Below are 14808 nucleotides of genomic sequence, written 5' to 3' on the forward strand. Positions count from 1 at the left end.
AGTGCAGGGTTCTGAGGAAGTTTTCCATCTTGTTTATTTTGTGCTGTTCAGCAGCAAAAGGGGACAGTCAGCATTCCCCTGCTACCCCGTCACTGTTGGGCCTACTACTGATAGTAGCTTTACAGAGAGAGAAGGGTAGGTGGGAAACAGAGATATAGATGAACATATTGACAAACAGAGAACAAATGAAAACCACAGGGAAGTCAAAAAGTACATATACTTTAACAGAATCTGAGAGCAAATTAACTGCCACAAACAATTACCAAAAACCGAGTTTAATCCCTAAAGCAGCTACTGATGCAGGTAGTTATCTACCTTTGCACTCCAGCCCTTCATTGCTGCCTAATGAACAGGGTTCTGTACTTTTATCTGTTAGCATAAATTCACAGAACCTTTACCCATTCAAAACCACTTTTGACTATGTAAACTTATACCATCCATCACATTGTGATACATCCAGCCACCAAACAGTGCAACACAAGAAGAGACTGCTGTTTTCTCTACACCCTGACTTAAGAAGACTTCATGAATACAGACAGAAAGTAATACACAAAAGATAGATAATATTGAATAGATCCTGTAGATGAACATCACAATTCCCTTCAATCAACCAAACTTCAACAGACACTAATACTATTCACTTCTTCATTTACAACAGCAAATGAATGCCAAAGTCAGTTCTTTTTGCATTCATGTGCCAGAAAAGGCTCACAGGAAACTGAGTATGGATCAATTGACTAATACTAAACTTTATCTTTCAATTAATCAGCCAAAAAACGTTCCGATTAATCGCATAGACAAGATGATAGATCCTCAAATGAAACATTAAATCTTCCATTACTAGAGTTCAGGATAGTTCAAACTACTCAAACATTTGATCCAACAATTACTTGGTACTGTGGTTATCCAGATTGTGATGTGTGTGTAATATTATATTAACACAAAGAAAAGCTGCTGTGATATGTATGTGTGTGTGTGTGTGTGTGTGTGTGTGTGTGTGTGTGTGAGAACATGTACAGTATGAAATAACTGGTTCTATGTCACAGCTGTAGTTGCTAGTAAATGATGACAAAATCGTGAGAGCTTTTAGAATACAAATAAAGCTCTCAAGATGGTGCATGAGTATATATAACGTTGTTTGTCAGGGAATGTATCAAAGCATTAATGCTCATGCACACAATAAAAAGTCAGCACACCCATAATATCACAAAGCTCCCCCAGCCCCTTCTTGGCTCAACATGTTTGAACAAGGAGGGCTTCTCTTTCATGCTTTTTACTGATTGGCCCTTCTCCCTGTTATTATAATCTTTGTTTTCTTATCATGAGGCACATGGATTCAAATTTTAGCTCAGTCAGCTAAAAACAACACACACAAAACCCAGAAAAACAAATAGATGGGCTAATCCTGCAGAGATGAGCTTCCACAGATAGATAAATAAAGTATTGTGTCTGAAATCAGCATGTCAGAAGAGACACACACAGAGGAGGGATGAAATGATTATACATTCCTGGTTAAGACCAAGTGGTTAGTATTACCAGTTCAAATTTTGATTGTCATATAAACCATGTTGGATTAACACACTATCACGGTAAACACTGTGTAGATCAACCAAAGCAGGCAAAGGTCCAGCAAACAATATGGCGGCAGGCCCTGGCAGACACTTTTATAGCTTTCTAAGTCTGAAGTGTGGTTTTATTTTGGTTTTCATAAGAGAGCTTAAGGGAACTTGATCACAATATGGTCACCAAATTGACAGAACATGCTAAGAGAAAAACCCTGCTAAAGAAGCCAACAGGCAGGTTTACTGATAGTATCTTATGTTTAGTCGCCCAAGCAACATATTTGTTTAATTTCCATTCCAGTAGTACTTGATTTGGTAGTAAAAGTGTTACAGCAGGTGAAAGACTAAAGACTCTTATAAAACACTCCTCTGTAGTCATGTCAGTCTAGTTCTATGCAATCACTGTCACTGTCTTCTTACTCATTTGCATATATGTATTAAATCAAATTCAACAATATACACTGTGTGACTGCATGTGTGTTTTCTAGAGACTAATAATAATAGTAATGTGTGTATGAGTACTTTTAACACTTCTTTGATAATACAGAAAACCATAATAACTTGGTCACTATAACTGTGGAATGAAATGTGTCCTGTTTCATCTCTAACCCAGAGTACATGAAAGTAAAAACTACCACCCCTTCCTCCTTCACTCTTGTATTTTTCTTCACTGAGATAGACGGGATGAAACCTGAGAAAGGTGAAGCTTTGGAGAGACGCAGACCCCACCGCCCCACCCCCTCTGATTGGCTTCAATCCCAGGCCAGTGGTGGCAGGCGTCCTTATCTATCACTGCACAGAAGAGTGAGCTTTAGGCAAAGCAAACTGGAGCTATAAATTTCCCAGGAATGCCATGTGTCCCCAAGGGACAGAACTCAGAAAGTAATGTGCCTGAGAGCAGGACTCCTACCTGCTATTTGCCAAACATGAATAACAGCAAGACAACACTTATTTTTCCCTCTCGAAACAATTTAAAAACAGACACAAAACGCCACTGACAGAGGGTTTTATCACATGCTCAACCACAGGAGAGCCCAGTCAGTTTCTGCAGGAACTCATCTCTGTATTTATCATTTTGCAGATACATCTCTTACGTACCTGCTCATAACAAATGGCCATCAGCCTAAACCCTGGCTGTACCTCTGACATGCAAACCTGGCAAAATGTGCATTGGCAACACAAGTGCAATTACAAGTTTATTATAGAGAGGGACAAAAACAAGAAGACAATCATGAAAATGCTTTGGCTTTGTCTTCAGCTTTTAAAAATGTTGTGCTACCTCTACCTTCATCGTTACTCACTACCATCAACAACTTATCAATATTTACAATCCAACCAGTTCCTGAAAGATCCTCTGCAGGATTCTTCATTTAAAAAGACAAGGCTGCAGACTCACATCTGAGGCTAAAGTTAAGTTTTGTCAGTGCTGATTAAATTGCACATACTGCAGTGAAAGTCAAGAGACGGGGCAGGGGAAGGAGTTGTGTTTGGCTCCCAGGACTGGATGATAACATACTGTAATGGCTGACATGTGAGAAGAGCAGGAGTCACATTGTACACTTTGCAAAGACCTGGAAACTCCTGCTCTGTGTACATGACATAATAAGAAACCCTACACTGCTGCTGCTGGACATAACTCCAGTAGAGAAAGGAGAATCCCTGGATTTATCAAAAGCACACAGACAGATTTGTGGATCACAACACAACTCAGGCAGATATTTAACCACATAGATCACAGGAGCTGGCGTGAATAACAAAGAATCAGAGCAACACAGTGAGTCACACACAAGAGGAGAGACATGACATCCACATATCACAGATCACAGGCTGTTATTTCCGCCTGTGATCTCAATCAATAGCCGAGTCTTCCTTTGGGAAGCAGTCAATAACACAGGCAACGATACGAGAGGCTAATAAACACACGCACGGTCCTCTAGCTAGCGAGCTAACACTTATAAGTGGGAGTTTAAGCTAACGCTGCTCACGGTTTAAACTCCGCTCAGAGTTCAAACTGTAGAAAAGTTATAACGAGTTTAAAACGAGAACACAAGTATCAAACTAACTAACGTGTAGTTTTTGTAACACACAGCTTTTGTCTCAAAGTTTAGCAAAGTGTCGCTGAGTGAAAACTGCGTCGCTGAAGTAAAACTCCTCCAACTTCTCTCTCCAGCGTAAATAACGTCCACACCGCAGCGCTGCGTCACGTTGTTTTACCTTCGTAGCAGAGAATACCGATGTTGTTGTTCATCTTGTCCAGGTACTGGTAGTTCAACAGGTCCATTTTCGTGAGAAGCATTTATCGACTTTTTAAACTAGGAAAAAAGAAAAGACCAGCTTTTTTTTTTCTTCTTCTTCTTTTTCTCCGCTCGGTCAAAAAGCTAAAGGCCCAGCCTCCAACTTCAGTTTCCTATAAAACCCAACTTTATTAATATTTTAAAAATCAGCGGAGAGGATCGAAGCCTGGTGAGTTGTTCTGACAGAGTTTGTGTCGCAGAATGGAGGGAGAGCGTCAGTTGTCCTCACAGCCAGCTGTAAGTCGACTGCACTGACACGCAGGCTGAGCTCGGTATGACCGCACCACTGGTTCCTCTGTCTGTGCTGCTGCTGGGAGGGAGGGAGGGGTGGGAGTCAGGGAGAGAGAGAGAGAAAGAGGGAGGGGAGAGAGAGAGAAGAGAGAGAGCGACACAGAGGGAGAGTCAGATAGAGAGAGGGGGGAGAGAGACAGGGGGGGGGCACAGAGGGAGAGTCAGATAGAGGGAGAGTCAGATAGAGAGAGAGAGGGAGGGAGGGAGGGAGGGGTGGGAGTCAGAGAGAGAGAGCGACACAGAGGGAGAGTCCGATAGAGAGACACACACACACACACACAGAAAGAGAGAGACAGAAAGAGAGAGGGAGGGGAGAGAGAAAGAGACAAAAAGAGGGAGGGGTGGGAGTCAGATATAGAGAGAGAGAGAGAGAAAAAGAGGGAGGGGAGAAAGAGAAGAGAGAGAGCGACACAGAGGGAAAGTCAGATAGAGAGAGAGACACAGAGAGAGAGAGAGACAGAAAGAGAGAGGGAGGGAGGGGAGAGAGAGAGCAACACAGGGAGAGTCAGAGAGAGAGGGGGGAGAGAGACGGGGGACACAGAGGGAGAGTCAGAGAGAGAGAGAGAGCGACACAGAGGGAGAGTCAGAGAGAGAGAGACACAAACAGAGAGAGAGAGAGAGACAGAAAGAGAGAGGGAGGGGGACAGACAGAGAGAGGGAAAAAAGAGAGAGAGAGAAAGGAGAGAGAGGGGGGGGGGGGGAGGGAGGGAGAGAGAGAGCACTGGGCATGCTCCCGAAATCCCTGGAGCGCCTCAAATATCACGGATGTTTAAAGCTCAAGCTCAGCCTCTCCACACATCCAGAGAGGAGGAGGAGAGAGGGGAACAGAGGCTTTTTTCTTCTCCTTTTCTTTTAAAATAGAAGTTTGCACATTTTACAACAGGCAGCATTTCAAGAGAGGCCCGAACTGTCAGCATGTGCATCACAACAGAAGTGCTATGATAAGTTTATTACAGGGAGGGACTCGATAAAGATGGAATAAATGAAAATGCTTTGACGTTGTCATGCCTCAGTTTTTGAATTTCTTGTATCAGTCTACATCAGGTGCAGATGAGATAAGATAATCCTATTTTTTTACTCTCTAGCTTTTTTGTTTTTACAGTTTTTTTCAATATTTTACTATGTTTTGTTTTTAATTCAGAACTCAGTACACAATAATACACCTTTATTTTCCCTGAAGGCAATTTGGTTTTGGGCAATTGATAGAAAAACAAGAGAAAGACATGCACTGACAAAAAATACCACAATAAAACAGCTGTTCAGTTGTGTTGAGCGAAGACTTTTATTCATTGAGTTATTTATTCAATGTCTTATTGTTGTTTTTAAACTTGTTTTACAAATAACTTGACTGGACTTGTTGGGAGGCCCATCACGTCTCTGTAGGACCAGAGAAGTGATAGCTGAAGATATTGAAGGTGCCATAAAATCAGTTAACGTCACTATAACCTTATCACAAAGTGGTTGTGTTATTAAAGTGATGGTACGAGAGGCGCTTTGATAAGTTTGATAAGTTAGTACGTGTGCACAACGTAGGGACATGAGAAAAATATAAGACAGAGTAAAGGAGTAGGGAGAACTTTAAAGGTAAGGTCTCACTGAAGCACATATATTCTGTACACATTGTATTTATTATTTCTATTTTATGTTTGTTTGTATTTCCTTAATACAGCATTGTACTTATTTATTGCTTTCTTAGATCCTATTTTCACTTTCCTCCTCCTTTATCTAATTTATTTAAAAAATATCATCATATTATTTAAAATCAGCCCTAACACTTTATAATATAAACAAACTTTCATTTATTCCTTCAATAAGGTACTAAATTCTTGAGAGAACGAGATAATTCTGATCATTTTTCTGTAGTTGCACAAAATGTTTAAAAAACAAGCTTCACTCTAATTCTAATGGATATAAAGAAAGTTATTGGAGGCCTATTGTGATCTCTCACTTTTATAATGGTTCTCTTCTGCCCCCTGGTGTCCGAGAAGGGCTACACCCAGGATTTGTACTCTTGAAAGAAAAGGGACTGCTGTGGAAAAAGCAGGAGGTAAATGGGATGAAAAGAGGTAAAGTTAAGTATAGCTGTTGAATAGAATGTGAATATGACCATCATCACATTACAGGGTTTGTGTGGAAAGAGAAGAGAGAAACCTCCTCAGGGTTTTTGGCCGAGGACATAATGAGCAGGGTGGGGCTGCGTTAACTGAGTGTGAGCTTACACACGAACACACATTTGCCATGTGCGTGTTTTTGTGTGACACATAACCCGCAAACACTAAGCCCCGGAAATGAGCGAAACCATGAAAGGCTCAGACAAAACACTAAATGCCACGACCCAGTTTTTTGAAACCAAAATTGATTATATTTTTAACGCCACAGAGAGGAAGAAAACAACAAAAGCAGAGTAAAAAAAGCCTCATTAGTCCTTCCAACTCTCAGCCTTAGAAAGAAACCTACAGGGACATAAAGCTTTCAAGGAGGTAGATTTAATTTCTTACTCGCAGGTTAAAACCAATGTAGACGACATTTATCAGCAGATTGGCTTATTGAGTCACGGCTGCTCCACTGACTTCTGTCTCTCTAAACAGGCCTAAACCAAAGCATCCACATGAAAAACAACTTATACACCCACTTTATCCTGCTCCACAAACACACATCATTCTAGCCACCTTCCCCTCTTCTTTCTTGCACACACACACACGCACAAAGGCCTCTACCCTCCTCCCTCCCGACGGCTCAGGACTAAGAAACATGCTTCTTGTCTCATTGGACGCCCATTGTTTCCAGTTTCACACACAACAAGGCTGAGCTGAAACAGAGAGTCCATTCAGTGCCACTGCAGCTACTATACAGCTGGCGCTTCATGTTACGACACAGGTTTAAACAGCCATGTGCATCCGAGAAGGAAGAGGCCTGAAAGAGAACTTCTCTCACTCAGATTATAATGTAACACAACAACAACACACCAGGTAGTTTCAGGAAGTAAACCGTTTTTTAAGTGTGACAACTTCTCAGGAAAAACCGCAAGCCACTAATCACTAAGTGTGCTCAACCAGTTCTGGAGGCAAGAGCCATCCATATATAAACAAAAGGTCAGGTTTATAGAGACATGAAGTGCAGACTAGTGCCCCCTTATGGCTTTCAGAGACACTTTTCTCAGACTTGAATTTGAAACCCCAGGTTAAAACAACTTTTACACAAAAGTTTTCTTTCTTATTTAGACCAAACAGAGAAATACAACATTTAATACATGTTAAATTATTTAGCAGGTCAAAGCTGGATGATTTAACACCATACAAGGTTAGAGGATAAGGCTAGAATGTTTTACTAGGTAAAAAAAAAAGAATTACATAGATGCAATTGCATTATTTGTATAAAATTGTCAAAATATCAGGGTCAGAAAAATGTATGTAATGGACCTAGGATGATTACAACCCTTTACTCTAGAAACCTGTTAAACTCTGTACAAAGTCATGATGAATAAAATAATTAAAAAACATAATAATTTCAAAATGTTAATGTCTTGTCTTCTAGTTCCCTATTTAATAGTTAATCAAGGCTTGATTTTGTCAGTGTTTGTATCTGTTGAGTAAATCAATCCAGCATTTTCCCTGTGGCGTCTGCTTTTACGTTAACATGAACATTTGTTGTGCAGTTATCACAGAATCCTGAATTTACTTATAAAAAGGCAAACAAGCTCTCTGACACAGTGTCTTTGTTCTGGCCTGGTAGTGAGATGGAATAAGTATACTAAGGAGATTAATGGTTACACAACAAATGAGAGTGAAATCCCACCTCTTCCTTGCATATGAACAAGTTCTTACACATAATTTGCAGCATGACTCAGGATTAGAAGTGTGAAAGGGAAGAGTTCACCGTGAGGGCTGATAACCAATAGTGGCATCAGCCCCTTAAAGAAAATGTGAGTGTCTTCATGATGTAATGCAAACTTTCATGTTAAAGCCTGCACACACTTTGATTGAATGAGCTGGTTCATACAATCTCCTTTATTTGATTTATTTAGAGTGGAATGGAAGATGTGAGAAGTACACTTTGCTAAATTGGAGGAGGTAGGTATCCTCTAGGGAGCATACAGTGTAAAAAGTGCTGCAGTTTGTTATTATTTTAATCCCTTGCTTTTTTTTTCAGGATGAAAAAGAGGAGCTGTACACAGAGGACACCAGCAAAAATGTCAACTTGGAAAGACAACCAGATTCGAGAGCTTTGGCCAATAAGGGCCTATGATGGTTTTGATGTGCTATAAACAAAAATATGTAATTTCCGCAGCGGAATTTATACGTCATGTCCTGCCTCCTACATGCTCAACCCGAATGTTCCAGACATTTTCCCGTTGTTTTGAATGTGTCTGACCTGGACTGTTTCCTGCTGCTGCCTCTATATGTGAAAGACAAACACAAGATAATGTCCAGATCCACTTTTGTGGAGTTCATCTGAAAACAGCTTTACAGTCTCAAATTAAGCTTCAGTGCATCTCCTGGGACTTCAGGAGCAGGCCCAGGGTACCTGACAAAAAAAATCGAGCTTTAAGTTAGACTCTGGTAATCAGATTTGCATTATGCTCAGTAATTATTTTTTACTCACTAACTGACATGAGTAAATGATCCACAAGCACACCCACCCACACAGCCATCTTTCAACCACTGGAACCTTCCATTATCTCTCATCAGCCCTCTTACGTCCCTGCAGGCCTGTTTATTTATTTGTCTAATCTGTCAGGAAGAGGCACTGCCAACCTACTTCTTCTCCTGTGGTGTCGTGTGTCTCTTACGGAACAGGTCTGGGCTTCTCTGGGGAGTGGGTGTGTCTGGATAACAACACGCCACAGGCCAGGTGGTGATTCATCCTAATGCTTTATTAACACACTCCGCTGTTGTGACACAAACACTGGCAGAGCAAGAGACTAAAGGATGATGGTGGAGTGTAAAAAGCAAAAAAAACCTTTCCTGCTCTTTAAGTCTGTGAGTTGTTGTTTGTTTACTTATCATATGGAAGGATCTTTATGCCTTAAAGGAAGAAAAACTTTGGCCTTAAACTTAAGTAATATCATGATCTTGACAAACCAGGGTGACAGAACAAATCTCACTCGGCAGGGAGCGAAGGTCAAGTCCTCGATTACTTTATGGCACCCTCTGTTGAAATAGTGTCGCAGCATTACCAGCTTTGTTTACAAAATGACATAATGGAATTGGGAAAATTTGTCCCGTCTGAAATGTGTTGTCTCAGCTCTTGGTATCAGGGTTAACTGTGACTTCTGCACAAACCTGGAGGCTGTAAAAAGCTTTGATTACACATAATGTCAGGTTTCTGGGAGTGTTTAGATGACAGAATCCTCAGCGCTTGCCCACGGAGAGAGGGAAATATCAGGTTGCTGCGCTAAAACAATAATAACAACAGGTGATTGTGTGGAAACAAAGCTATTCCGTCATTTCCCACCCATGTGATCTCTCACATCTAACCTGCTGTGGCTATTTTCAATTTCAACCATGACTCATTTTGTGCATGTGCTGACATTTAATTCTAACCAATGAATAAGTGAATCTGTATAAAAATATTCTCCAGAGCAACATTTCTTCTTTCGAAAGTGATATAAAGGCCGACACATGATTTATATCCTGGAAAAATCTCACAGAGATAAAGAAAGTTTCCTGGATCTGCACCGAATGTAATGGTTTCTACCCTGACTCATCCTTCCACCAAGTTTTGTGGAAATGTGTTCAGTTGTTTTTATATAATCTTGCTTACAACTAAACAAACTACAGACAGAAAACTGGACAGGGGAGATGGATATCAGTTATCATTTTCGTAAGAATGTTTATGTTGAAACTATTTATGTTGTTGAGTTTTTTGTTTTAATTCGTATCTTATTTTAATCTGTGATAAAAGATATATGTTTATATATATTTTTCTTTTAAAGGTCCAGTGTGTAAGATTTAGTGGAAAGAGATCTATTGGCCGAAAATGAATATAAAATAATCCTAGGGATGTTTTCACTAATGTGCTTCATCAAAATTATATGAATGGTTGTTGTCTTTACCCTAGAAAAGGCCCTTTATATTTAAAGCATTCATATTTACATCAAGGGGGTCCTCTCTATGGAGGCCGCCATGTTCTTAACAGTAGTCCAAACTAAAAACTTTTGAGTTTTTATTCTCTGTCATGTTTGGAAGGAGAGAGTGAGGTGAGGGGTGTTCAGCTGCAACATGAGATTCCACCACTACATGTCACTCAATTCTACACACTGTACCTTTAATGCAATAACAGACCTCAGCAGCCTCATCCACCAACCACAAGTGCTCTCCTCCGCTCCTCACAACCCACTATCCTGGTAAATGTTGCTTCCAAACTTAAGGCAGTAAGTGGTTGCAAAAGTATGTTATATGTACAATATGTACAAGAGTGCAACTGACAGGATTCAAATCTGTTCACAATATTCAAATCTTTTCTGAGCTGAGGGTTGAGACTTACATGTCTCATCAGCTGTTTTCATACATGAAGATTTTATCTTTCTAATATGAGGAATCCAGCAGGAAATCGAGTCAGACAAGTTAACAAAATGAAACTGTCCTGAACATTCAGGTGAGGGGGGACACCTGCGTAAAGCATGCAGGAGGCAGGACATGATGTACTAATTCTGCTGTGTGCATGGCTCCTCTTTTTCATCCTAAAATATTTGTAATCTTCCAGTATTGTGCCTGTCTTGTGTTAAAAACCTCATCGCACTCACTGCAGACATTGTCCTGCTTCTTTCTGCCATGGGCTCACTTGGAAATTTTAGTAGGGGGGTGGCAGGAAACTACAAACATGTTATCTGACGTTGATATCGAGGTTGGTTGGTCTATGTCGTTTCCAATTAAATCTTATTCCTGGTAATGAAAACTGATCGCTGCCTTCAATTATTAGCGGGACCCATGACAACATTCTTGCCGTGCTAACAATTAGCTGGCAGCATGTGTGCCAGTACTGATCCTTCAGAGGACAGCAGGCTCTGTGCCACTCGAGTTCTGCATCTGTGCCTGGATCACAGCCTCACTGTGCTCAGATGTCATCAACACAACCTTATCACTGGATGCCGAGGATACAAATACTACACATACTTTTCTTAGAGACTATCAAGACTAACATTTTCTTTAAGAGAGCCAGTGCTATCCTTTTTCCATTGAATTCTGAGTAACTATGGTGAGTGCTATCAAAAAGAGAGGAATGTAAAGTATGTGTGGTCAGTGCAGCTCTGAGAAAGTTCCCTCAGTGAAGCAGCAGAGCTGGTGTGGGACCAGCGAGCGTGGCATTTACAGAGTGAAATGTTGGAGAAAAGCTGCTTTGACCAGGGCGACTGACTAATGACTATTTAACACAGACTCTTGTTTAGATAACTTTGATGAACAAATGATGTTGGGAATCTCCCTGTATGCAACATCAAAAAAAGGTTTTCATCAGTATGTGACCTGTTATATAATAGTATTATTGAATCTATGCCCGTCTGACGAATCTTGTCACTGGTAGAAGTAGATGGTGAAGTGTATATGAAAAGCATGAGGCTGTGCACGCCCGCCTCAGACCAACAGGGAGGGTGCCCACATGGAATTAAATTAGTCATATCGAATTTGGGAGAAAATAAATCACAACACAGTGTTGTTTTATTGTTTACCATCACATAACAGTTTTTAAATCATTGTGACGGTGCACAATTTAATAATAGATAGAATAGCGTATCTGTCATTGCCACAGTACTACCAGAAAGCCTGGTATGGCCCTATATACCCCTGGTGTATTGTGCAGTAACACATAAGCAAGTGCAGTATTGAATTTGGTTTGATCAAGACATGCGATTTGTTCAATATTAATAAGTTTTGAATAAACAGGAAACCAAGGCCTTGTAGCAGCAGCCGCTGGGACTCCTCAACATAAGTGATGTTGTCGATGACAACAGCACATTTACGACAACAGCAACACTTGATTCTCCAGTTCAGGGTTCTGCATAGTTACTGAGTCAAGCTTCACCGAACTTTAATAAACAGGTGAACAGCTCTTTGTGCAGCAGCTTAGTTTCGGCTTTGCAGGCTTTAGGACCAGCAGTAGGTCTTTACTAGGTGCAGCTCAATTACTGCAGGTCACTTTTACAGTTTCAGACAGAAAGCTGCAACCAGTGCCACCACAATTCTTACATTGGTTTACTTTAATGTTTGGGCCTTAACAAAAATGAAATAACAAAAAGCTGGGAAGAGGAAATCCCCACACTATTAGCAACTGTCTTCATACAAGTAGGAAAAAGTTGTTTTTGTTGAAAAAGACATTCAGTCAACCATGCACAATAATAAAAGAAAAAAAGTTGCACAAGTGTAGAAAACAGAAAAGCTGTGTGCAGAGAAAAACAAGGGTAAATTGTATTTAACCCCATTACTCGGCGCAGTGACCTTTTTGACACTTGAAATTTGACCTTGTGACCAGTAGCGATCTCTTGCCCCTCAAGTCTTAATGGCCGCTCGCTGAACCACAGCACTAACAAAGCAGTGCCGATGATGCAAGTGCCTGATGTGTATGTGTGTGTGTGTGTGTGTGTGTGTGTGTGTGTGTGTGTGTGTGTGTGTGTGTGTGTGCAGCGGTCAACAGAAACGTTCGTAAAACAGCAGAGGGATGTGTATGTAAAGGGACAGAATGATGAAGTGGAGGAGGGTGAGACAACAACAGACAGACTGAAGGTGGAGCGGGAAGTGACGGAAGGAGGCTGTCACATTTCCAAAGGAGCCTTTTATACCCCTTGTTTCAGCATTTCATGAATTTCTCTATATGCAGTCTTAGGGATAACAACAAGTCAGCTGAAGATACAGACTCAACAAAGAAGCAGGGCATGTTACAACATTTTCAGCCCACTTTCAATAAGTTTCAATAAAAACTAAATCAATAAATAAAGAAACAAATATTCACTTCTCTCCTGAGACTACATTTTCAGACCAGGGGCAAAATGTTTTTTTTTGTAATACAGTTAAGGTTTGTAATGTGGTAGCCATTAAATATGTCCTACAGGAAACTTGGTGTTTGGAATTAAGCAACCAATCATATTTATCCTCATCTTATCAGTTTATTTTATACAAAAGAAACTGAATGGAACCCTAACCCTAACCCGCCACCAACAGAAATCAAGGCACACATTTTAAACATTTGTACTTCAACAAAGCAGCCTACCTTAATTATTTGGACAAATCCATCCCCATTCTCACTGTACAGTATGATGATACAGTATTCCTGTATGTGGAATGTTTGCTTTGTGTTTTATTGCAGTCAAATCCAACTAGTTCTTTGTGTAATAAGAAAACCACTATTTTCATATCACGCAAATACAAGTGCAACTATAGAATGGCACTCGGTAGAGTCATCTCCACCAAATTTGAATGGGTTCTTTCCAGGCCTGGGTCAAACCCCTTCTCCAAGTTTAGTGGAAATGTGCCAAAGCTTCGGAGGTTTTGAGTGTGAGAAGCTCACCCAGATTTGAGTGATCCTGTAAAAGGAGATCATCAATTGCCAACTCTACATCAACACTCACTGTCTCTGTTGTAACTCGCTGAGTTATAGGGAAATGCAAGATCCACATCACGTGTTAAAGTACACGTTTTCTTAACCTTCAAATCTGTCAGAACCCAGGAGAGGCCAGAAGGCAAATCCAATCCTTGCTGAAGACGTTCCAGAGTCACACACCCAAAAAACAAACCCACCCCACCCGCGGGCATCAATTCATGGTCAAATTACCTCCCACCTAGAATCCTGGTTGCCTCTAGTAAGATTTAGTGAAAGTGCCATGATGCAACATCTCCGATTTCACTTTCAGCGTTGATCTGGGTAAACACCATCGAGCAGCAACAAGCTCTGACAAGTCTCGACTGCCCACTAACTGAGAGGAGTACCACCCTGCCGTTTAAAGGCATAAAGCCATTTTTACATTTAGAGACATTAATACTTTAATCAAGGTTACAATCCATTTCATCATATTCCCTCTTTTCTCCAATTCAAGTCACATTTTCACAAAATAATTTTTAGTTCAGGGTCATTTTGAAATATATATTTTAACCGGATTAAAGATTTTACTCATCAGACGTCTGGATCTTAAGTTATCAGAGAAACAAGCTGAGGAAGCATCAGCGACAACTCACCTCGCAGCCCCTCAGAGATGAATTTTGATGTGAAACTGCTTTATTTTGTGAGTAGGAAAGCAACTTTAGGTTTAACTCTGGGTATTCAGGGTTATGAGGGGTTAAGGGTCAGCTCAAACCTTATCAACAGCCCATATAATGACCAATCAGATCACTGGAAACTCACAGTCATCATTCTAAAGGATCCTGACCATAGACTGTAAATAAAGATGGACGACACATCTCCACTTCCTCTCACTAGAATCCAGAATTAATGCCAAAATATCTTAAATATTAACCCAACGGAGCCTGAAGCAATAAGGTGGATGAAGCCACAGGGACATAACACCGATTAACACACTTGAACAATCACGAGTCATTCTCAGCCGTCAATCATTACAACACACTTTTATATTGTCATATAACTAATTAAAACCAAACTTGACTGAAAAATTACAACTTCAAAACAGGAAACTATCCACTGCCATGGAAGAGGCCCAATTTATGATGAATACTGCA

At 40.5% G+C, this 14808-nt stretch overlaps 1 protein-coding gene across 2 annotated transcripts in view; it reads right to left on the bottom strand.

The window, feature by feature from the left end:
• Positions 1-14808, bottom strand: part of vgll4b (vestigial-like family member 4b) — a 39310-nt gene that overhangs the window by 18851 nt on the left and 5651 nt on the right. Inside the window, exon 1 of one of the 2 annotated variants that reach the window (XM_020096867.2) lies at positions 3777-4162. The exons of the other annotated variant lie outside the window; for it this stretch is intronic. Within the exon in view, the coding sequence (XP_019952426.1) occupies positions 3777-3858 (82 nt within the window). The 5' untranslated portion in view covers positions 3859-4162. Of the gene's footprint in view, positions 1-3776; positions 4163-14808 lie in introns of those variants that run through there. 2 annotated transcript variants of the gene reach the window in all.

Source organism: Paralichthys olivaceus, chromosome 2, assembly GCF_024713975.1.
Source record: "Paralichthys olivaceus isolate ysfri-2021 chromosome 2, ASM2471397v2, whole genome shotgun sequence".
In the NCBI taxonomy this organism is placed as follows: domain Eukaryota; kingdom Metazoa; phylum Chordata; class Actinopteri; order Pleuronectiformes; family Paralichthyidae; genus Paralichthys; species Paralichthys olivaceus.